Here is a 23,315-nt window from a genome sequence, read left to right on the forward strand (position 1 = left end):
AAAAGCAAACAGTAGAAAACTTTATTTTGGGCAAACCAAGTCAGCTCCAAACAATTTCAGTAGGCACCTATTGTAGCTTCTGGTATCATTGCTGCATTCATATCTCTGGTCATATTGGATTTCTCTTTAAGCTTTGACTGGAGCAACGTGTGTTCCATTACACCAATTTGAATGTCCATCTGAATGGTTTCTTGCTTCAGTTTTGTTAAGGCCTGTTTAATCCTCACCAAAGGAGCTGTCCGAGAAAAGATAAATAGTGCAACGTGGTGTCAGGTGATTTAACACAGAAGCATTACATTCTACAATTCACTCCTTAAAATCGAAAAAGTGATTGAACAAAAGCATGTTCTACTTTAAAGTCATGATTGAACTGATACATTATGCTTTAAAGATAGAAATGGCAGACACAATTTTACTGTCTTCTCAACAGCTGAGATCTGCATCAAGACGTGCATAATCATTAAGCTTGGTTTACCAGTGATGTGTTTTGCTCAGCTAAAAGCCTCACCCTCACATCTGACTTGGGGTTTTGTAGAGAACTGAAGACACCCTCAGCAGGAGGCTATTTTACCTGTGAAAATCTACTGAAATGTTTTGTGCTCCATACCTTATTTGTAACCCATCACTTCCCACTAATATCACTTCATAGATGCTGCTGACACATCATACAGCTCCTTATAATTCTGGGCTCTAGAGTTTATCCTGATCCTTGACCATGTCATAGTACAGTTAAGGTGCTGAGAGGTAGTTGAGTAGCTCTTTCACTCAAGAACACTGAACAAAATTTCTTTACACAGTAACACTTACAATCACTTAAGTCAGTTAGCCATAGTGGTTACAATAAAATATAGATAAAGCTTGCACATTTAGCCTTGCTATTCACTTCTACTCACTTCTGCATTAGTACTTGGAATATTTGCCAAGAATGACTTCATCAGGAAAAATTACACCTAATTCTCAGTTCATAGTTTTCGATATTAAAAAATTCAGACTTCAGCACCAAAATTAATTTTCTCACCCATTTCCTTTAGCATTAGTGAGGGAATTCCAATACTTACTCTCAGTAGTGATTTGAGAGTAAAATAATGTGAACCTTCTACAGACTTGCATAACATTTTTGAAGAGGGTAAGATGCCTAATTTTCTTAGACATCTTTTAAAATCTTAATATGGATATTTTAGACTTGTCACTCATTTCTGGTTATTTTTTCCACACAGTACCAATGATGCATCTGTCACTGAGAAATTGGGTGGATAGTTTGAGGCAAAACCATACTTACTGCCATCAGTCATACTGCTTCCTTTCTCTTCTGTTTCCTGCTTCACTTTCTCTAAAACTTCTGTAATCTTTAATTAGAGATTTTTTTATTCATTAAACTGGATGAATAAAAAGTTAAAAAGAAATCTAAAATTCCCTCCTGAATAAACATGTCAGTTGAAAAAAAGCGTCTGTCTTATGGTAAAAAGAGGAATTTTTCTGATTGTTTAGGGGAAAAAAAAAAAAAAAAAAAATTAGGAAAATTTTCATTGGCCTTTTGAAACATGGATGTTTCAAAAAAAAAAAAAAAAAAAAAAAGATAAATCCTATGGCAGAACATCAGCCAAACAGAAACGTTACTGAGGATCCATAACCAATAAAAACAAAGTGCAAACATTGCTGCAGAGTGGATGGGAGAAAAGAACCATTATCCTCACAGACCAAGATTTACCAAATGACCATTAAAGATGCCCTTCTAATAGTGGCAGGACTTTGGCAGGTGACAAAAAAAAAACAACGAGAGATAGCACTGCAGCAAATGATGGTGCAGCAGGCAAGCCTACTGGCACTGGCACATGTGAATCCATGTGTGAAGAATAAAAATACATTTCAACACTGACTATCGACCAGTTTGCCTTTGTTGATGACAAAGCAACTATATTCCAAGGCAGAATGTAGATAACAACCTATTATTTTTTGTCTGTATAAAAAAGGCCATTATAAAAATGGCCTTTCATTAAGGCCTCAGTAAGCCCTTCCATTAAACAGCAACAACAAAAAAAACATGGCTGCACTTTCATTGCATACCTGCAGTGGTACTTATATTGCCAAGAAGGCTGAGATTTGATTCCATGAAATTAAATTTTAATCCTTTCTAGATTAGAAAGCAGATCAGGAATGATATCCAATGAGCCTAGTTTAGCTCAGATATGTACTGCTGCATCAATATACTTCAAAGGCCACCAACTCGTAACATATTTCTTTAATAATCAACTTTTTTTTTTTTTTTATTAAGGTAAAAAAGATCATGCAAGTAAATCTGAAGTCAACTTCCTTGAGAATCAAACAGAAAGAAGGGCTAATAGTACAAATGCCATACTAAGAATTCCTTGCTAAAAAACCCTTGTTAAACTTCTGTGACTATTATTACATTAAAAAAAAAATCTCAAGTCTACTGTACATTTGCCATCATATTCTTATGGTGTGATCTATTTTATGTTACCATTCCAGATCCTTTAGCATCTAATAAAGTGCAGTAAATGCACAATAAATGCAGTATTTGACTAAAGAGTCAAATAACAGAATCATCAAAAAAAAAAATCTGAACTGCACAAAGGGTAGAAATATTTGGAAATCTAGCAGTAAATCTAAGTGAAAACAGATTGAAACAGTCCACATGTTAAGGCCATTAGGAGTTTTTTCTTAAATTTGTCAAACCATTGATTAAACAGTTTTAGGTATTAATATAATTTAATTGGTATTAGAATTCCAAAGACTTTATGGACATGAGTACATTAATCTTCAATAATTCTAGGAGACAGGTTATGAAATACAGAATATTTTCATTGCTTCACAAACTGGTGAAATTTAGAGCTCATAATAGTTTGTCCAAATTCAGAAATCAAAAACCAATAGCAACCTTAGTTTAAAATTTAGGGGCCAGGTTAATCTGCTCTCACTGAAAGAACATAATAAATTTTAACATAACATATCAGGAAGAGCTCAGTTCATAAATCTGGGAATGCTAGATGTCAATTCTCCAATGATTTATTCAAGGAAGGCAAAAAATAATGTGAAGATGTGTTTTACCTCAGAAAGGACTCTAATCCTTTCAGTTACTCCTCCACTTCCCTCCTGATACTTCTCCTTAGCCTGCAAAGAAACACATTTTTCACTGAAGAGATGCTTGTATCCCAGACTCTTCAGTATCTACTTAATAAAGTGGGTTTCTAAAATTCGAACAGCAGAATCATTAATAACAATTAATCTTTAATAATTAATAATGTGAATTTTTCAGAGAGAACACCAAAATTTGCTTTTACATGTCCCAATTCTAGAAATTCTCCCATGAAATCACACAATGACAATTAAGCACTACAAATATAAGGAAAGACTTGAAGACATCAGCCTATGCAGTGACCATCATTGAAAACAGGATAGCAGTTTTAGAAGTTGTAAGTGGCAGCCCCAATGCGTAAGAGTAAGAAGCAGGCTTCCTGGTAGACTTACATAAGAAAACTTGCGTAGAGAAAGTTTGCCAGAATGCAGACTGAATTGAATCCAGAAACCCAGAATGCTTCTTTCTATTCAGTACGTTACTGTCTTGATGTTTAACAGCAGACAAACAGAAAGCACAGAGGTCAAACCCTGCTAGTCTGATTTTATAATCAAGCCCCCAAATAGGAGAGCTAACCAACTGGTAGCTTACACAGGCCCGCTAACTAAAGAATCAAAAAGATTCTCAAGCATTAGCCTATTGCCATAAAAAATAAATGAAGTAAACAAGTAATCAGAGAGCTTTGTGCAAGTTAGCATGAGTAATCAACATAAGAGATGAATGCTGAACTGAAGCTGTAGCTTTTTCACTCATCACAGATGTGTGAACTTCATAGGGAAAGCAGAACCAGCAATTTACTAGCTGCTCAAGATTGTGGCAGCCGATTTACATAATATTCAGGCAAGAAAACATTTAATTTCCCTTGTAGAATACTTGAATAAAAATTGCTTATTTAGCTTAAAAACTATATAATTTGACAGCCAATCAGCATTTCCCATGCTTTATATCCAAAAGAAGAATTCACAGACAACTCCTCTGATTCTTTGTCTTTACCCTCACGTTAATATTAGACAAGGAAGCGACAGATCAGTGCATTACCTCACTCAGCAAGGCTTGTGCTGAACGGTATTCTTGAATCAAATGCTCCAACTGATTGTTGATGTACTTTTCCCTGCTATTGATCTTTTCCAACGTTCGGCTGATTTCATTATGGAATTTGTCAAGGTAGCCCTAAAAAATCATATTGTGTGGGTTGACAGCATGCAGACATTACCCAAAGAGTATTAAAATGGTGCTGTAATTAAGAAAGGATACGGAATGCTACAAGTAATAGCGAAAAATAGTACAGAAATGTTGTGTCTGACCAGTAAATAAATGGTCCTAATGTCTTTTTTTCCCAGTGCCACAACACATATTTCAAGTTCTACCAATTCCTTCAGTCACAGAATGGCTTGGGTTGGAAGGAACCCCAAGGATCATAAAGCTGCAGCCGTCTGCCACAGGCAGGGCTGCCAACCACTACATCAAATATTAGATCAGACTACCCAGTACTCCACCTCACCTGGCCTTACACATCTCCAGGGACAGGGCATCCACAACCTCTCAGCAGCCTTTTCCAGCACTTCACCACTCTTTCAGTATCCTTTCCCAAATAATTACAAATGTCAATGCTGGTAAATTATTCTAGCAAGAGTATTTGAGAACTTTTTTTTTTTTTTTTAATTAGCTCTTATTTTCAGTTTATGTCATATCATTTTGCTCTCTGTATTTATAACATATTGAAAACAGAGGGCAAAGTGATATGACACAGTAATGAACATTTACATCCTTGTTAACATATGACTCTGTTGTGAGCAAGATCTTTTGCCAGTGCTATTATCTGTAATCATCATTATCACATCTCCCTTTTGAGTTTTACATTATTATAATTAAAATGAAGAAATAAAACGGAGGCATATAAAATGAAAAACAAAATAGAGGTACTAGCAGACCAGTGAAATATTCTGCACATAATACATACCCTAGTTTCTTTCAAAGAAGATTCAATTCCATCCTTATGTTGATGCATTTGATCTACATGGATCCTCCAATCCTAAAAACAGGATGCCATGAAGTAAAAGGTAAGTAAATACAGCTTTTATGTTTCTCTCGTTACTAAACATACACTGGTATGCAAAACAGGGTGAGTTCTCATACATACTACTACTAGCATATATGGTTCTTTCACTGACATCCTGATATCTAGATGCATTGGCACAGCGTGACATAGTTCATTGATCTCCTAAATGTCCCAATGTGACACTCAGACCCATAAACAAACATTGACCTCCTCACTAATACCACAGTAGCTATATTTTTTACAGTCTGATTGATCTTCATGAGACTGTTTCTCCTAGAAACCACTACAGGCACAAATGTTGAAAATATTGACTACAGATGCACTAGCTCAGCTTGTTCTTAGAGAACAAGCATGCTTCAACTACCTAACAACTACCACTTCCAGACTATCAGATCTTTTCTTCCTACTTAACCCCAACTGTTACCATAAAAACAGAAAGAAATTAAATAGGCAGAAATAACTGAGCTTGTTTTCAACACGGGGACAAGACTGGAAGGGGGATAATTATTTGCACCTGCTCTGTCATAGGAAACACACATGGATTTAGGTATGGAGAATGAGAAAAAGCTGCTATTTCAACTTGACAGATAGGCACCTGTTACTTAGAAATCAATTCCATTTCTCAACATTTATCACAATTTATGCTTATCAATGCAGACATTCTATGCCTCTCATACCCAGAGCACAGCTGCAAACTGTGAGTTCAAAACAAAGCAGAAGCACTGCAGAATTATCTCTATTTCAGCATTGTGTTTCTGAAAATGTTTTTAAAAAAAAAAAGAAAAAAAAGACTGTCAAGGTTTTTAAACACTTGGCACTGTTCTGGTCTACATGATAAGAAAACTGATGTTAACAAAACTCCATCACCTGAAATCAAACCCTAGGATACTTCCTTCTAAAGTAGGTACTGTAAGGGTATGGGTATAGGTATGGAAGACGACAATGTTTGCTTCAGTAAGATTACCTGATCAAGGACCTTGTCAAATAGGATAATAAAGAAAAGGGGGAAGCAAAACAAAGAGGCACAAGCCTCTTTAGTAACAAAGAGGTAACAAACATCTTGCCAGTTACACTAATGGATATGCAGAACATATGAAAATTAACTTCAGTAATATCATTTGATTGAGGACCTCGTCTAAAGGGGATGAAAAAGAAAAAGGGGAGGGAATAAACAACACAGAGACACACACTTGTCAGAAAAACAGTAAGAGATACTGAAAAGAAGCAAACATGATCAATCACAATAACAAGTCTGCTATCAAGAAACTTCAGACAACACTTCAAAGAGGACACAACTTCACCTTCCAACTGATAAGAATGCAAACCTGTAAATCCCAGGCATTAGCAGCAAGGGTTGGTGCAACTCTGCAAGCTGCTAAAGCAGTGTGCAAAACAAGGAGATTGGGAAGGAACTTCTCAAGGGCACAGAGACCTAGCAGAGAGATACTCACAGAGATCTGGGCAATCACCAACCACATGAAGTTTAACAAGAACAAGTGCCAGATTCTGGACCTGGGACAGGGCAGCCCTGGGTATCTATATGTACAGACTGGGGGGTGAGAGGCTGGAGAACAGTTCTGCAGAATGGGGTCTGGAAGTTCTGGCTTACAGCAAGTGGAACCTGAGTCAACTGTGTGCCATGGCAACCCGAAGAGCCAACTGTATCCTGAGGTGCATCAGGCACAGCTCTCCTAAGCCTCATCTCAAGCACTATGTACAGTTTTGAGCACCACAATATAAGAACAAACTATCAGAGAAGGGAAGGGTCTGAAGGGCAAGGCAAATGAGAGGCTAAGATTTCTTAGTTCAGCGTAGAGCAGAAGAGGAAGCCTCATGGCACCTGCAGTCCCTCACAAGGGGAATAAAGGAGCAGCGCTGAGGTCTGCTCTGTGTGACAGCAGCAGGGCCAGAGGGAATGATATGGAGCTATGTCAGGGGAGGGGCAGTTGGGGGTCAGGGACAGGGTCTGCTCAGAGGGCGGTGGGGCCCTGGAAGAGGTTCCCTGGGGAATAGAGAGGCTGGCCACATATAAGCCAGTGCAGGTCGGTATGCTTGTCCAAGGGAGACCACCTGAGCAAGACAAATTTCCAGGTTCTGTGCTCCTGAAAGATGGGACCATTTTTGACAGGAACAAAACGGATCCTGACTTGGCAGAGCTGCACACTTAAACACATGCCATCATTCAATCAAAAGCAGTTCCACTGGCTTTAAATGTGTGTAACTACCACAGCACTAGTGGTGCCTCTGTCTCTATCACATATGAGCACAGCTGAGCATCTCCAACAGCTGTTCAGCCTATGAGATTTCACTTGCTGTCTAGAACTGTGCTGCTGCCCACTATTCTCTTCAGAATTAAAACAAAAGCTAGTAGAGAAATGTGCTTACACTACGTGTTGAGTTTTAAGTTTGCAGCAACTCAAGATCTTTTTGCTGGTCTGGTGACAACTGCTATTAATTTGCCAAATTTTGCAGACTTACAACATATATACCCCCCCACACACACACCTCCCACCCCTGCCTAGGACCTTAAAAATAAGTTTCCATTTCTATGCTGCCAATTAAACCATTAACCTCTCCTGGTATCAAATATGCATGCACAGTTCACATAACCAGTATGAGGCTTTTCTTACAGAATGTCATCTAGTCCAACTGTCAACCCATCACCACCGTGCCCACCAAACCACATGCCACGTTTACCCTTTTCTTGAACAACTCCAGGGAAGGTGACTCCACCGCTTCCCTGGCCAGCCTGTTCCAATGTACCACAACTCTTTTTGAGAAATATTTTTTCGTAATATCCAATCTGAACCTCCCCTGCTGCAACTTAAGGCCATCACCTCTCATCCCATCACTAGCTAACTGGGAGAAGTGGCTGATCCCCACCTCTCTATAGCCTCCTTTCAGAGAATCGTAGAAAGCGATACGATCTCCCCTGAGCCTCCTCTTCTCCAGACAAAACAATCCCAGTTCCCTCAGCCGTTTCCTATGAGACTTGTGCTCCAAACCCTTCACCAACTTCTTTTAAGTTATTTCTAAAAGCATTAAAGTACACAAGCTAGAAAAAGAAGAATCCTCTTTTCATATTCATTTTGACACATTCCTTAAAATCAAGGAACAGTGTGTTAATTTGGAAGATAGCAAATCTCAGTGGCTTTCATTTTCTATGTATGTCTTCATTAAGCTTTAATTTCTTCCTTTGAGAATCAACCGCCACGTTATCTGTAACAAGCTTGCCTTAGCAAGCCAGAGCACAGTGACTCAAACCAGGAGACTCTTCACTTAGAAGAATGCAGTACAGACAGGCAGGACATTTTAACAGAGTTGAGAGTTTAGTCTATTTTGGGCAAGATAATTATCCTCCACTGAATTCTGCATCACTGTAGGTTGCTCCACCACCTCAACCAGCTGGGCCACTACCAACACACAGGTTCAATACTGCACTCATCTATGCAGACTATGCAAACTCTCAGAAAGAATGCTTGTGGCAATGTGAAGAATACATTCTAGTATTGGACTCTGATGTGTTAAAAACAGACGTGTTTCTGAGCTGCTCATTTTAGATTCCTTGGAATAGATTATGGTAAGAAAAACACATTTCTAAGAAATGATAAATTTCATCTTGAGGTAGCTATCTGGATAGGTAAATAAAATTAAACTGAAAATGCACTCCTTTTCATTAAACACAAGGAAATGTAATGACTAGATCAGAGGTACAGACCTATTTTACATAATCTAAAGTTCAGCAAGATGAATTCTCTGAAATCAACCTTTTAAGTGGTTGGAAAAAAAAAATCAAACAGTTACAAGGTAGGAAGCTTCTTTTCTTCTAGGAAATGCTTTAATAGCTGCTAAACTGAAGGCATAATTTTTCAGAAATGTTTAATGATCTAAGAAGTTTCCACAGAAATAAAGCTAGAAGCAGTCACTGTTCTTACATAACACTAGAAAGCACCCTATTGAAAATTATTGCTTCTAGCTTCAAAGTAAGTGACAAAGGTTCAGAGAAGATAGCATTGGAAAGCCTGTGATTTACATGGTTTAATTCCTGACACGACAAAAGAAGAAAAAAATGGAAATAGAAAAATAACACTGCTGATTCAAAGTGCACTTTAATCACCATGCACGCATGTGAAAATCCACTCTCACAAACCTTATTGTCAGTCCTGACTGTAACTTTCAGCTGTGGAAGCACACGTTCCACTTCCAGATTCCACTCTGCTGCATCTGTTGTGGACAGCAAGATTTCTTCTTGTTTTGTGGAGCCTTTCACATCCTGCATGAAACCCACGAATTTTAATACAAAGCATAATTTTTATGCTCAGCAACAACTGTCAAGTTACAATGGCTCACAGCATTCATACTCAGAAGTACACATATATCCACTAGAACTACAGATACAACTGAATCTTTAAATGCCTTTCTTTGAATTCTTAAATATTAGGAATGAAATACATCTTTTCAGCACATTTAGAATTCAAAAAAATGAAATGTATATCAAGATGAACCATAATATATCAATCTTGCAGCAATATCCATTTAGAAACCAGAAATACAGTGTTCTTTTAAAATAAGCTGATGTGTTCCAGCTGGCAGGTTTTTCTCAAGCACAGACTGTATATGTATTTTTGGACTTCAACAGAAATAAATTTCTGCTGAAGAAGTAAAAATCTCTAAAGAGAGGAATGACAGGTAGCAAGGAATGACAGGTAGCAACTTCAACTTACTGATCTGTATGTTTGTGCCTTCAGAACATTCAGGTCAATGAAGTTTTCTTCATTATCCGACTCTTCTTCCTTAAGCAATGTTGCAAAGAGACATCAGTGAATATTTATTTCACACAATCTTCTTCAAAACTTTTCTTCACAGGAGCAAATATGCACTACGTTCCAAATTATGGAACAAAACAAGACATGAAAAATTTTGGATAACAGAGCTTGCATTTACTTCATCCATCATTTTATCATCCATGCACTTCATGCTTATGCAGTTCTGTAGTTGACTTATCAATCTGCCCTCATCTTTTCCACCAAAGACAAATTTCAGCATTCATATTCCTTCTAAACAAATCATGAATGCTGCTATAATGCTCACCTTAATGCAGAACCTTTCAAGATCCACACAGTAAAAACCTGTAAGCTTATTCTTGTACCTTAGACAGGTTTTGACTATGTTTGACCACAACACCATTGTTAACAACAACAAAAAGACTAATGATTAGAACTAAGGCACTTAACAGAGAAGACTTTCTTGGGCTGGCTACAGTTTGTTCACCAAATTCCTCAAGATTTACAGAACCAGGCTTTCTTAGTCATCCTCATCAATTTTATTCAGAATAATCTAATTTAGAAGAACAATCCAACTCATCAATAGTATTTAATTACTGGAAATGCTACTAAATTCAATTATGGATAATACATCTGGTATATATCAACATACAGTCTGCAACAAGATTGGGAACATGTATACATATGATTAATCCTTGTATATCTATTAGAGGCTTCAAGGAGTTGTTATGTGCTTGGCATAAACCTAGCTCGGTGGTTTTACTAACAAAGAAATGTAGAAAAGCTAATAGAGCACATTAGATGTAAAAATAATGTCTGGAGTACCCAAGACCCAATCCAGAAGTTCTTTGAAGGGCTCAATTTGTGCTTTAGTTAACTGTTTCCTCTCCACTTCTCCATGTAAACAGTCAGTAAGACACAGAAAAGAGCAGACAGTTGACTGTTTTCACATTTATAGCTCTCAGCCAACAGCTGACATTTCTTAGGCTTGTCAAATATGTAACACAGAATGTCTCCAATTGTTCTCAGAATTCATCAAGAATTTTTCTGGCTGGACTTCAAAATGCAACCAGACCATTAATACTCACATCCCAATACTTCCATACGGTACAAAAATTAAGAATACAAGGATGGAATTTTTCTTGGCTAATAAAAATATGGGGGAAAGAGTACAATAATTAAGAAAACTATGACAAGAGTAGCAAACTCTTCAACTCCTACAGTCTTGCAGACTATTGCCATATATAAATTGAGACTACAATCAGAGCCCTATTATAACAACACTGGCACTCTGATTCTAACTGACCTTTGATTTTTCACAAGCACTTAAAAAACGTGGACACAAACATGGGGAAGTTGTGGCATTTCTGTCTAGTATTTCTCGTCCTTAAGACTGCACAAAATTGTTTTCCCCACACAGAACTTTGAAAGGTCTTGGAGAACAGAAGAGGTCCCTGAACAGTGGAACACTGAATCACTGCAGTCTTCAAAAAGGGCAAGAAGGAGGATCTTGGCAACTACAGGCTAGTCAGCCTCACCTCTGCCTCTGTGAAGGTGATGGAACAACTTGTTTTGCATGCTACCTCCAAGCTATTGGCAGAGAGGGCAATCAGGAGCAGTCAATGTGGATTCACCAAGGAGAAATCATGCTTGACCAACCTGTTACCCTTCCATGTCATGACGAGCTGGGTGTACAGGAGGTGAGCTGTGGATACTGTATACGTTGACCTCAGCAGGGCATTTGACATTGAATTCATAGAATCACAGAATCATAGAATCACCAAGGTTGGAAAAGACCTAAAAGATCACCCAGTCCAACCATTCACCTATTCCCAACAGCTCCTACTAAACCATGTCCCTCAACACAACATCCAGTCTTTCCTTGAACACCCCCAGGGTCGGTGACTCCACCACCTCCCTGGGCAGTCCGTTCCAGTGCCTGACCACCCTTTCTGAAAAGTAATACTTCCTCATGTCCAGCCTGAATCTCCCCTGCCGTAGCTTGAAGCCATTCCCCCTGGTCCTATCGCCAATGACACGAGAGAAGAGGCCGACCCCCAGCTCACTGCAACCTCCCTTCAGGAAGTTATAGAGAGCAATGAGGTCTCCCCTGAGCCTCCTCTTCTCCAGGCTGAACATTCCCAGCTCCTTCAGCCTCTCCTCATATGGCCTGTGTTCCAGACCCCTCACCAGCTTTGTTGCCCTCCTTTGAACACGTTCCAGGGCCTCAATATCTTTCTTGCAGTGAGGGGCCCAAAACTGGACACAGTACTTGAGGTGCGGCCTCACTAGTGCTGAATTCCACAACAGCTTTGTAACAAAGCTCAGAAAATATAGGATAACTGAGTGGACAGTGGGGTAGACTGAGAACTGGCTGATTAATAGAGCTCACGTGGTTGTGTTCAGTGGCACAGAGTTTAGGTGGAGGCCTGTAACTAGTGGTGATTCCTAAGGGAAAGTGCCAAGTCTGGTCTTGTTCAACATCTTCAGCAGTGACCTGCATGAAAAGATAGAATCAGCAAGTTTGCTGATGATACAAAGCTGGGAAGAGTGACTGACACTAGAAGGTTCTGCTGCCATTCAACAAGACCTGGACAGACTAGAGAGTTGGGTGGAGAAGAACTTGATGATGACTGCAGTAAAGGACCTGGGCATCCAGGTGGACAACAAGCTGGTCATGAGCCAGCAGTGCACTCTTGTGGCCAAGAAGGCCAATGGTATCCTGATACTAAGAAGAGCATCCCCAGCAGGGCGAGGGAGATGATCCTTCCCCCTCTACTCTGCCCTGGTGAGGCCACACCTGGAATACTGCATCCAGTACTGGGCTCCCCAGTTCAAAATAGACAGGAAGATCCTAGGAAGGGTCCAGTGGAGGGTGACAAAGATGATTAAGAACCTGGTGATCTTCCTTATGAGAAAAGGCTGAGGATTCTGGGAGTGTTCAACTTGCAGAAGAATGAGATGGGATCTCATCCTTATTTATAAATATAGAAAGCACAAGAGTCAGGTTGATGGTGGTGGACTCTCTTTTCAGTCATGATGAGCAGTAGAACAATGGGCAACAGGCAGAAACTGGAGCACAGGAAGTTTCATACTAAGACAAGGAAGTTCTTTACTGCCAACAGTGACACAGCACTGGCAGAGGCTGCCCAAAGAGGTTATGGAGTCCTCCCCTCCAGAGATATTCAACACCTTTATGGATGCCCACATGTACGATCTGCTGCAAGGAAACTGCTTTAGCAAGGGGTTGGATTCAATGATCTCTAGAGGTTCCTTCCAACCCCTGCAATTCTATTACTCTATGAACTTCCTGACCAAGCAAACAAGCACTTCCAGACTTACACTTTTCAATACTTGGGTTTTGGTTTACATTTACTTTGTAAAAAACTGTCAGATTTCGGAGTAATCAGATGCAAAACCAATTTCTTTTTCTAATTTTCACTTTGATCATCTTCAGCTAACTTCCTTCTCCAGAAAAGTTTTAAGTCAGCAGTAAAAAGACTTGCTTTGAGAAGACTGAAAATGAAGAACTCGTGATCACATTACAATAACAGTTTACAGACAGGGAGACTCCAACTCTCACAAAAATAATTCTCTGGGAAAGTCAATCAGCAAGAAACAATTTCTGCCATGCACCAGTAAGTCCAAGAAGCATATTGGAATTTACAGGAGTATTTCAATGACTGTTTCATAGACATGACAGCATTATTGTAATCATTATAGTTAAAAGAGTTGATCCTGAAGCACTGCCATCTTTTTGAAAAAAAAAAAAAAAAAAAGTATAAAGAGACTTATTCTGCATTCAGAACAGATGATGATTAACATTCCATTCAAGCAATACATAGTGATGAACAGCCATGAGCTGCCTCTAAAGAAGAAATGCTGTGACCTTTACTTAGATCTTCAGAGGTGCTTAAATAAATACTCAGAAGTTCTTTTCCATCTATTTTGTTTACTGATTTTAAGATTAAGGCCAAAGTTACTGTTTCCCATTTGCAGTGAAATGTAAGTAACAACAGTAAGCAATTAATAAAGAGCTGGTCAAATTTTAGCCAATACTGTAAATAAGGGCTATTTCAGGTTTCATTTAACATCAACAGCTTGTTTCAGTAGAAAACAAACAATTCTGAATCCACATAATTTTAACAGATGGTTTGAGTCAGCTTCACTTTATATTAATTATAAATCCACACAATAACAAATGCTCTGTCTTGAAGAGTTAACAACTCCAACTGAAATTATCCCACAGAGAAGCTAACAATGCAGCAAAAACAAGGGACACAGGAAAGAAGGGTAACGGAACCGCTGGTAGATTCTTAAAACCAAAGAAAATGGACAGCAAGTGAAAATTACTTCACTGCTGATGAATACTAATATAATATAAAATAGATAGCCAAACCTACTGCAACATCCTCTTCCAGTTTATTAAGTGTTAATTCCATATCATCTTCTGTTATTTCTTCTTCTTCCAGCTCATCTGTTGGGTACACTGGCCTGAAATAAGTTCAAAAGAAGTACTGACAAAAATAAATAGGAAATACTTCAGTGAGCTGCTCCCAAGCAAACAGAAGATTTCAGAAGAAGTATGAATAATGTGGAATATGAACAGACAGTGGTTGTCTCACACACTTAAACAAATGAACTTATGCTCAGCCTTGAAAGTCTTTGGTTACCTTAGACTGTCTTAAAAGTGAGGATGAGTAGTCAGGCCAAGCAATAACGTGTACTCACACCGCTAAGACATCTGGGGATTAAGATTTCATTCATTTTCTCCTTTGGTCTAACTTCTAAAACTTCAAGTCTCCACAAACTCATTTTTAGCTTATTTTGGAATTTGTGTACTAGATAGTGGTATCAATAACATACTTCAAAGGTAGAAATTACCTTGCCATACAATTTAAAAACACAACAGAGGAGGGGATGAAATCAAAAGCACTTTTCAACAAATTGTCATATACTTGAAATTGTTTGCCATCTGATTTCTGTGAAGTTTTCCTTTGGATTCAGGACACAAGTTATAGTACTCTATTTGTAACAGGATCACACATGGTGTGTACTTCCAGCCAAAGAGCTGGATTTAGCTACTGATTGATGGGACCTAAACAGACATACAAGAACATTTCAAATCAACTGTTAGGTTAACAAGCAGTTACTCACAAGAAAGGGACCAAAAAGAGGCTATCAGTCAGTCAAATCTTTATCAATTAACTTAATCTACCGATAGCCCAAACTCACTCCTGCTGGTAAAAGACTAAGCTGCATGAAATGACATTAGGAATCACCTTATTCCATTGCTTCAAGCCTAGCTGAATTTTGCACCTCATGAAACACTAAGTAAAACCTTTCTGGGCAATATGATATTTTGTGTACCTCCCTTTATAACTACCATTTATATTTGTTGAAAAATATGCGTGTGAGGATTCTTCCAAGTGTACTATACCTTTTCCAGCTAAAGCCACTGTATTTCAAGGCTTCTTCAGCTAAACAATCAAGAACATAACAGGCTTGCTCTCCGTAACCCGACTTCAATTTTGAGGGAGGAAAATCCACAGGCCTTCCCTAAAACAAAAAGATTTACTAATGGCTACTCATTCAGTCAATTTTATTTCAAGGCAGTAACCAGATGTTTTGAACTAAAACCCAAGTGTTCATGGTGCCAAAAGATTTTACCAATGTTAATTCACATTATTCTCTAACAGAGCTCTAGTCAGGAAACAGGAATGGAAAACAAAACAACTCAAGGAATAGATACAGTGTAGAAATCCTAAAGAACATGGTAAAAAGAAGAAAACAGAAGAATGAGAAGCTAAAATATGGTTAAGAACAGAAGAGAGATCCTGGCAAGGTAAGATCAGCTACAGAGGAACCCAGGTACTGAGATTAAACCTATGCTTTAAAAAAAACAAAAAACAAAAACCAAAAACACTGCCTTATTTATTACAGATGTCTCTCCAGAGAATCTCAAAACATAAACACAATTTAAAAATACTTCCTTTGCACTTAGTTTCACTTTTGACTTCGGCAGGAGCAGAACAGTAAGTGCATATTGTGTAAACTTCCAAGACAAACTTTGTAAATTACACCACTATAAATGAACAGCATTTGTAGCACTATAAGAAGTAATCTTGATTAAATCCATTTTACAGACTGTGGAACAAAACTAATTAGAACTAAATATAATAACGTAAGACCATTTTTGTAGTGTCAAAAAACTAACAAGTAGGTACAGACAGTATAAATCTCTAATAACTTGGCTTCATTAACATTGTACAAACACGCAGATAGGAAAAATCTGTCCAGCCCTTAAGAAGATAATCAGATAGGACAGGAAACGTGCTATTACTGATATTTATGAAGGTCACATCTATGCCTGAAACGCACTTGAAAAAACAGCACGTTCAGCACTTACAAATGATCGCAGTTCCGAGAGTATCTTGGATATTATTGCATTGGGGTCATCATATTCTTGAGGCTGTTCAAAGTGATGTCCTGCTTTAGCGATCAGCCAAGCTGCAAGAGTGCAGAACACGAAGAACTGCTCACCAGGATTAGTGGGCAGTGCAAAATAGTGCCTGTTTAAGAAGTGGAAAAAAATGGTAAACAGTGGTATTTTGAGCTCCTGAAGCAATTATAGCGTTATAAGCCAGCACAGGCTAGGAAAACAGACTCTTAAACTGACTTTCCCCACATTCCCCAGCTACCAAATGGGCAAGAGGTTGGTGTACCTACACTTGGCACAGCTCAGACCAAGCGATTCTGAAGTAATTCTTCCACTTACTCCCACCTACTGTGAGAGCTACACAAACTGCACCTATTTGGGATCAAACCGAGTTGAATAAGGTAGCCTGCTGCCACACCTGACGTGCCCTAAAGAGAATTCAGCCCCTTAAGTCAGACAGCAGTTGGTCCCCGTAAACGCGCCCGCACGTCCCCACGGGCGGCCCGTCCCGCCCCGCTGGGAGCGCTCGAGGGGCACCTGGAGAGCGGTCTCATGTTGTGGCGCCGCAGCGCCTCTTCCTCGTAACTCAGCAGCTTCAGCTTGTCTAGCAGCTCCTCCATCAGCACGAAAGCGGCGTAAGCCGCACCCGGGCCCCGCTCCACTACCGTCCCATCGTCATCCCGCTCCGCCATCTTGGAGCCCCACGCCACCGCCCGTAGCCGAAGCAACCGGCTCTGCCAATCACCGACCGCCTCAATGGAGGCGCGGCGGCATGAGGCCACCATCGAATCAGCTCCCAGGGCCGGCGGAACGCTGGGTTGTTGCTGCTCTGTGACCGTGCAGTGAGAAAACAGCGGGATCTGCGGTTCCCTGTCAGATGCTTTTCAGTTGAGCAAAGGTCAGCTGGAAAGGGAGGCCGAGGGACAGTAGTATGCACTGATCCGAGCTGGACAACGGGGCGAAGTAGTGTAAGTGTGGCCATGGGAGCGATTGGTAAAGGGAGCGTGCACCGCCCCGCCCCGCCCCGCCCCGCCCCGCCTCGAGGTGTAACTTCTTTAAGTTGCACTCCTTTAAGCTGTACGCGCCCTGCCGCCAAGAAACACTGCCCAGAACCACAACGGTGAGCTGTGCTCTGGGAGCTCTGGCTGTTCGTGAACTTAGAACAGGTAAAAAAAAAAAAAGAAACAAAACCCTCCCCCCCAAAAACCCCAAAACTTTGTTGCACTAAAGGGTATGAATTGGGACATAGGGGCAGTTGATTATGTGAGGTAAAATGAAGCATTTCAGGTCTGCTTCCTAAGGAAATTAGTATTAAGTGGGGAGGTTTGTGGCCCTGCATGTGGTGGTGGGGGGGGGGATTCATGATCCTTGAGGTCCCTTCCAACCCTGGCCATTCTGTGATATGTTGTGTGTGGTATGAAGGTACCTTCTTCCTTCAGGAGTGTTTCTCATCGACTGAAGTTGTATTTGCAGTCTGCATTTGGTTAGTGTGGAGTTAGCGCAGAGCTGGCATTTAAGGTGTGCTCCATTGGAGGACAGTAGAGCATTAATACTGTTTAATATATTGTTATAGTAGCCGTATTTTCCCCTACAGGAACTTGTTTTTGCGAGTCAAAAGGTTGGACATGCATGGTAGGTTACCTTTATATTCCCTTTGCTCCAAGCTGTTCTGGGGTTACTGCTGATACAGATTTCTTTGTGCATGTGATTCCTCTTCAGTAAAAAAGCCATGTTTTTTCACTTTCTTGAGCTTGCACGTGGAATGTGCTGTTATGAAGTTACCTTAAAAGGCAAAGAAACAGTCCTTTTATTAAGGACTAGTAACTTTTGCTTTAGGAGGCAAGAGAATGTTGCAATATGTGTGGCTGCTCCACAAGTGGGTAAGAGGTAAGTATTGGCCAGGGTGTGGATAAATTGGAAAAAAATAGAATGGAAAATTCCAGCAAGATGATAAAGCATGTGCCTTTTGCCATTTGTTTCATATAGTGGACCAAGCAAGTGTAGTGTTGCCCCTGCCACTGTCTCAGCTGCTTCGTGACTCATATGCGTCTTCTTGGAAGAAGCATTTTAATACCTCACTGGGCTCTCAGAAATCCTAGCCAAGGTTCTCACAACAAGCTGAGGCAGGGGTTGTTCCACAGGAATTCTATTTTTCTGCAGAAGCATAGGAAATGAAATGGCCTTGATATTTTGGTGCAAAGAAAGAACTTGGAAAGTACTCAGATAATGAGATTCTAGATTCAGAATTGGTCAATTAAAATCCTGAATTCCTTAGAACGAAAATTACCATGATCATACAGACCAACAGAAGTTTTTTCTTAATGTATTGTAAGAATTGTAATGAGTAGGGAGATCTTCTAGTTAGTTCCACCTGTACCTCAATACAACAGCATGGAATACAGCTAGAGTGGGCATGACAGTCTGCCTTCTGTCTTCAGACCCTGACTCAGGCCACAGAGCCAGCTCAGACCTGCTTCCAGAATTCTCTGCCAAACTCATGAGCTCTCTCTGCAGCTTAAGAGAAATTTAGCACTGATCGCAGTTTCTGAAATTCAAACAAAGAATCTACTGTGTTACTACTTTGGAAGTGTTGGGCAGATAGAAACATCATCCAGGAAAACATGATGCATACAGTTTTCTATTGCCTAACTTGTTTTCTCCTTCATTGGCAACTGCTGCTACTCACTGTAGCTAATGGTACAAAAAATTAATATATTGAGGTTGTTTTACTCTTGCATAATCTCTACTTCAGGTTTAAGAATTTGGTGTCCCTCTGGCTCCCTCCACAAAACACGATAATACATAACATCACTCTAGCTTTGTGGAAGAAGCAACATGCAAAAATCCTTGGGATGAAGATTCACATGCATTGCAAATACAATTGCACACACCAGTCAAAACTATTTGTCAGTGTTGGTGTAGGATAGAAGAACTGACTAGCAAGCCCAGCCAAACCTGTGCCCTGTCTAAGTTAGGAAGAGTGCGTGTAGGTCTCCTTTCAGGAGGGACAAAGAAGCAGGGGAAGCCCTTTAGGCTCTTTGCAAGCTGTATGAGTCATGAGGTAATTTCTTTTCCATGTTTTGCTATATTTTGAAGTAATACACCTGAATGAAGGAAGAGCATGGTCTGTCAGTTACAGGAAAGTTCTTCTTGCATCGTTCTGCAGGTGAGTTTCCTCATTCATTGTAATTTGACCAACAAACCTGAAAAGCTGATGGGAGAGCTTCATCTTCTTTGTTCCTACCGTAGACTTCCATATGCACATTTGTAGTTCACTTGATCAAAAAGGCATCAGCTGAAGATACTTTATAACTGCAGTATTTGGACGTTCAGGCAAACTCCCCACTTCAGAAAAACAAATTCTGCAGTAATCAGGAGTCTAATTGGAAATGGAAAAACTGGTTTGACAAGGCATCTTTTTGAAAAATGCACTTGGCTGTTTTTTTCTGTGTGTCCTATTCATTAATTTTGAGGATCAGCACCAAGTGTTAACACTTTAAAAACAGACTGAAAATAGATTGCATGGTAATAAGAGGGCCTAGACGTTTATAAAATGTATAGCATACTTTGTAACATTAATGCCAAGAAACGTGTCAAAACCTATTGCAGACAGATTTGATTAGTTGATAAACTGTACAAAGAAAACAATACAGCTGAAGAATTTTACCTGCATTGAAACAGCTTTGGTTTTTTTTCCCCCTCCTTTCTTGTTATCAGTTTGAAATGAATCTACTATGAACTGAAGAAGACATGAAGGGACAAAAAATACCATCTCTTCTCCATTTACTTTCTATTTGTGCTACGTTTTGGGGTAGGTTGTAGTTCTTTCGTTTGTGAAAAATAAGAATGACAATTGTTACTAATTTTTCAAGTGAGGAATTAATTCAAACATTGTTAATGATTAAGGTGGAGTAAAGCACTCCTAAGCTGAAGAAGAATGGAAGACTGTGGCCTTGGCCTTTGAACACACAGACTATTACCTTCCTGCATTTCTGCCATGTGACAGTTGGTGACCTTTCAGCAGGCAGTGGTTGTCAGTATTGAAAATGGTTCCATGTACATTAAACTTTGTACTGAGGTAGCTGGGGAAAGGTCATACAGATTGCTCTGCCAGGGTTGCTATGTCTGTGGAGAGGGCAGCATTAATTAAACATGAATAGCAACCAGATATTCTTTGTGTAAGTTAATTTAGAGCAATGCACCTTAATTACCTCCAGGAGCTGTGACAGCATTCCCTGACACCATTTTGGGGTGACAAATCCTTTTCAAAAAGTTCTGTCCTTCCTGACAGTCACGCAATTGCATTCTTTTGTCAGTAGAATTGCTTGGCACTGTGAGCATCACCAGTAACCCAAGTTACTGTAACCTCCCTGTTTGAAATCTGAGTAACAAGTTGCAGCTTGAGGCTGGGAACTCCCTTAGAGGAATTTGATGTCAAAGGTGGCGTTTTTGGAGATGTACTGGAAACTGCATTGCTAGGGTGGGGGTGTGTAATGTGAATACGCAGGTGTTCAAGTGGGCAATCTGACTAAACTGATGACAAGTTCAAAGACCACATCCCTATATTATAATATCAATTACAATGAATGAAAGGAAACAGTGTGGCTGTTTCTCAGTTGCTGTCCCAGGGATCTACGCTACAGAAAATCTTTGAAAGAGCATGCTATTAAAAAGCATGATAGGAGTGTTCTACCTACTGGAACCTGAGAAGTTTTCTGTCAGGGATAAGGAGGTGCAGAAAATACTTACGTTACTTATGAGCTAGATTTAACATAACTTACTCATTTGTTCTTACATGCTTTAGGTTCTAGAGAACAGGAAACTGTAACAGGGCTGTTTTCTAAGGATGTCATCCTTCCTTGTCCTTTTCCACCTGGGAACGATGAAGTAATTTACTGGAAGAAAGAGAACAAAAATGTGCACAGCTACTACGAGCAGAAGGACCAGCTAGAAGGCCAAGACCCAGATTACAGGAACAGAACACACCTTTTTCATCAGAACATTGGTCATGGAAATGCCTCCTTGAAACTCAGTAATGTGGCCTTGACTGATGAGGGCCTTTATCACTGCTATGTGGGGACAGAGAAAGCTAAAACGGAAGTGGATGTCATGCTGCAGGTGCGAGGTTGGTAAAAAACAAAAGTGCTTGGACTGTGCCAGTGGAAATTGGCCGTCTCTTACAGATTTCACTGGCATTATTTCCCATGTGGAATTGAAATCCTCTAACAGTAACAGAGCACGTTTTGGGCCTTCTGGTGTTTTCTTTTTGGCTGGTAAAATGTAACATTACAGTGTGGCATTGGTTCTCAGAATCTACTGCACAGTGATTTCAAAAGAGTAATTAGTACTCTTGAGTCTTAAAACTTATCGTGTCTTCTTCGAATGGTAATGGCAATAATAAAGCTAAGCTTTCCTTTGAAATCACGTATACTAAATTTTGTTCTTTATTCCAATCATTCTTCTCAATGTTATTTGAAAGGACCAACTACTTCAAGTTAAAAAGGATTTTGAAATTAACAGGTCTACTTTTTTTTCTTTTTTCTGATCTACAGTTCACTCTATTTATGCACTGGATTACCAAAAGACAGACACAGCAAGGATGCTGAAGTGCTATGCCTTTCATACTTATTTGACACCAAATGTAACTTGGGTACGAGGCAATACATATATCCCAGAAACAGGTTGGGAGGAAATCAGGAATGGAGTTCTCTTTTCTGTTAGAAGTGATCAGAATGTTATAAACACATCTGATACTTACTACTGTCATATTAATCTCTCCCATGAAAACTGGACTGCTGAGTGGAGGATGCAAGGTAAAGATAAAGGGATAAAGCCTCTTCCTACATCGTTATTGTAATTATTGGTTGTCACATTGCTGGGGTTCTTCAGCCTGAAGAAGAGAATTCTCTGAGGAGACCTTATAGCAGGCTGGAGTAACTTTAGGAGACCTACAGACAAACTGGGAAGGGACTTTTTTAATGGTGGGTAGGACAAGGGTAAATGGTTTTAAACAGGAAGAGGGTAGATTTATACTAGACATTAGAAAGAAACTCTTTAGTGTAGGGTGATGAGACACTGGAACTGGTTGCCCAGCAAGACTATGGATGCCCCTTCGCTTGCAGCATTCAAGGCCAGGCTGGATATGGCTTTGAGCAACTGTTCTAGAGAGGTGTCCCTCTCTAGAGGGAGAGTTGGAACTATCTTAAAGGTCCTGTGCAACCCAAACCATTCTATGATTCTATAAAGCTGCATGCTGAGCCAAATTACATCCAGTCTGCTTTGGGCCAGCAGAGATACGGAGTAGTGAAAGAAGCTGCATCAGCCTCTTTGAAGCTCATCAGTTAAAATTACAAGTAGGAACAAGAGTGGGTGGCTTGCACTTCTGTAAGGTTACCTTACTCTCAACATGTTTTCTTTATCATTTTCACATTTCAAGGGGGTGCATCATAATCAAACTTTATGCTTTGTCAAAAAAAGAACTCGGACAAAATATTTGCAAGCCTTAGTGAGCCCAAGGGTTACATGAGGGAAAGTCTGCTGCTCTTTATGCTTGTTTCTTACTTCATTCTCCACATTTTGCCAGAATACTTTCAGAACTGTTTGATTTCCTCTTTCCACTTCTCTTAAAGTGTATACTTAGGTATGCTCTTAATGTGCAGTGTTGGATGTGCATGGATGTGTAGAGTCACAAGCATTGTTTACATTCAGACAAATTACTGAAGAAAAAAAGAGGGATAAGAAAAAGTCTCCTGCAGTCCTAAGCGTTCTCTAGATTTTCAGTAACTGGTACTTTGCAACCTCTTGTGTTTCTTAGGAACTGTTTTTAATTGGATCACGAGCACTGTAAGAGCTCCTTGCCAGATACATTCATGACTGCCTCTGTTGCCCTGATTGCTTCCTAAAGCACCCGGAGCACTCTCAGCTCCTCATCCACTGCAT

The 23,315-nt window shown here is 39.7% G+C and overlaps 2 protein-coding genes across 7 annotated transcripts in view; one reads left to right on the top strand and one right to left on the bottom strand.

Annotated features, from left to right (window-relative positions):
• On the bottom strand, positions 1–17,319 carry IFT57 (intraflagellar transport 57). Of its 2 annotated transcripts, XM_042810453.1 has the most exons (11): positions 16,914–17,319; positions 16,347–16,509; positions 15,378–15,496; positions 14,341–14,431; positions 9,878–9,946; positions 9,304–9,426; positions 5,055–5,126; positions 4,133–4,264; positions 3,067–3,129; positions 1,280–1,346; positions 1–235 (listed from the first exon to the last, which is right to left on the bottom strand). In XM_042810453.1, the coding sequence occupies exons 1-11, from the start codon at positions 17,159–17,161 to the stop codon at positions 57–59; spliced, it is 1,326 nt and encodes a 441-aa protein (XP_042666387.1). In that variant the 5' UTR covers positions 17,162–17,319; the 3' UTR covers positions 1–56. The 2 variants fall into 2 exon arrangements, with proteins under 2 accessions (XP_042666387.1, XP_042666388.1); XM_042810454.1 differs by lacking the exon at positions 1,280–1,346 and having other exon boundaries at positions 142–235.
• HHLA2 (HERV-H LTR-associating 2) overlaps positions 17,252–23,315 on the top strand; it is an 11,576-nt gene continuing 5,512 nt past the window's right edge. Inside the window, exons 1-6 of one of the 5 annotated variants that reach the window (XM_042810460.1) lie at positions 17,252–17,542; positions 17,971–18,008; positions 19,473–19,542; positions 20,094–20,187; positions 21,181–21,501; positions 21,929–22,189. In XM_042810460.1, coding sequence (XP_042666394.1) covers positions 20,127–20,187; positions 21,181–21,501; positions 21,929–22,189 — 643 coding nt within the window. In that variant the 5' untranslated portion in view covers positions 17,252–17,542; positions 17,971–18,008; positions 19,473–19,542; positions 20,094–20,126. The remainder of the gene's footprint in view (positions 17,543–17,970; positions 18,009–19,472; positions 19,543–20,093; positions 20,188–21,180; positions 21,502–21,928; positions 22,190–23,315) is intronic. The other 4 variants (XM_042810455.1, XM_042810456.1, XM_042810457.1 and 1 more) reach the window with 4 other exon arrangements.

The sequence above is a fragment of the Centrocercus urophasianus genome, unplaced genomic scaffold (genome assembly GCF_019232065.1).
Source record: "Centrocercus urophasianus isolate 14NV4802_14NV808 unplaced genomic scaffold, USGS_Curo_1.0 seq_12, whole genome shotgun sequence".
Classification (NCBI taxonomy): Eukaryota; Metazoa; Chordata; class Aves; order Galliformes; family Phasianidae; genus Centrocercus; species Centrocercus urophasianus.

Excerpts from the sequence above, each read along its gene's own strand:
- IFT57 (XM_042810453.1), bottom strand. The coding sequence starts at position 17,161 with ATGGTGGCCTCATGCCGCCGCGCCTCCATTGAGGCGGTCGGTGATTGG. Across the intron at positions 5,127-9,303 it reads CAGTCAGGACTGACAATAAG|GATTGGAGGATCCATGTAGA; the intron begins GTTTGTGAGAGT and ends TCCTGTTTTTAG. Across the intron at positions 236-1,279 it reads AAGCAGTATGACTGATGGCA|CTCCTTTGGTGAGGATTAAA; the intron begins GTAAGTATGGTT and ends TTTCTCGGACAG.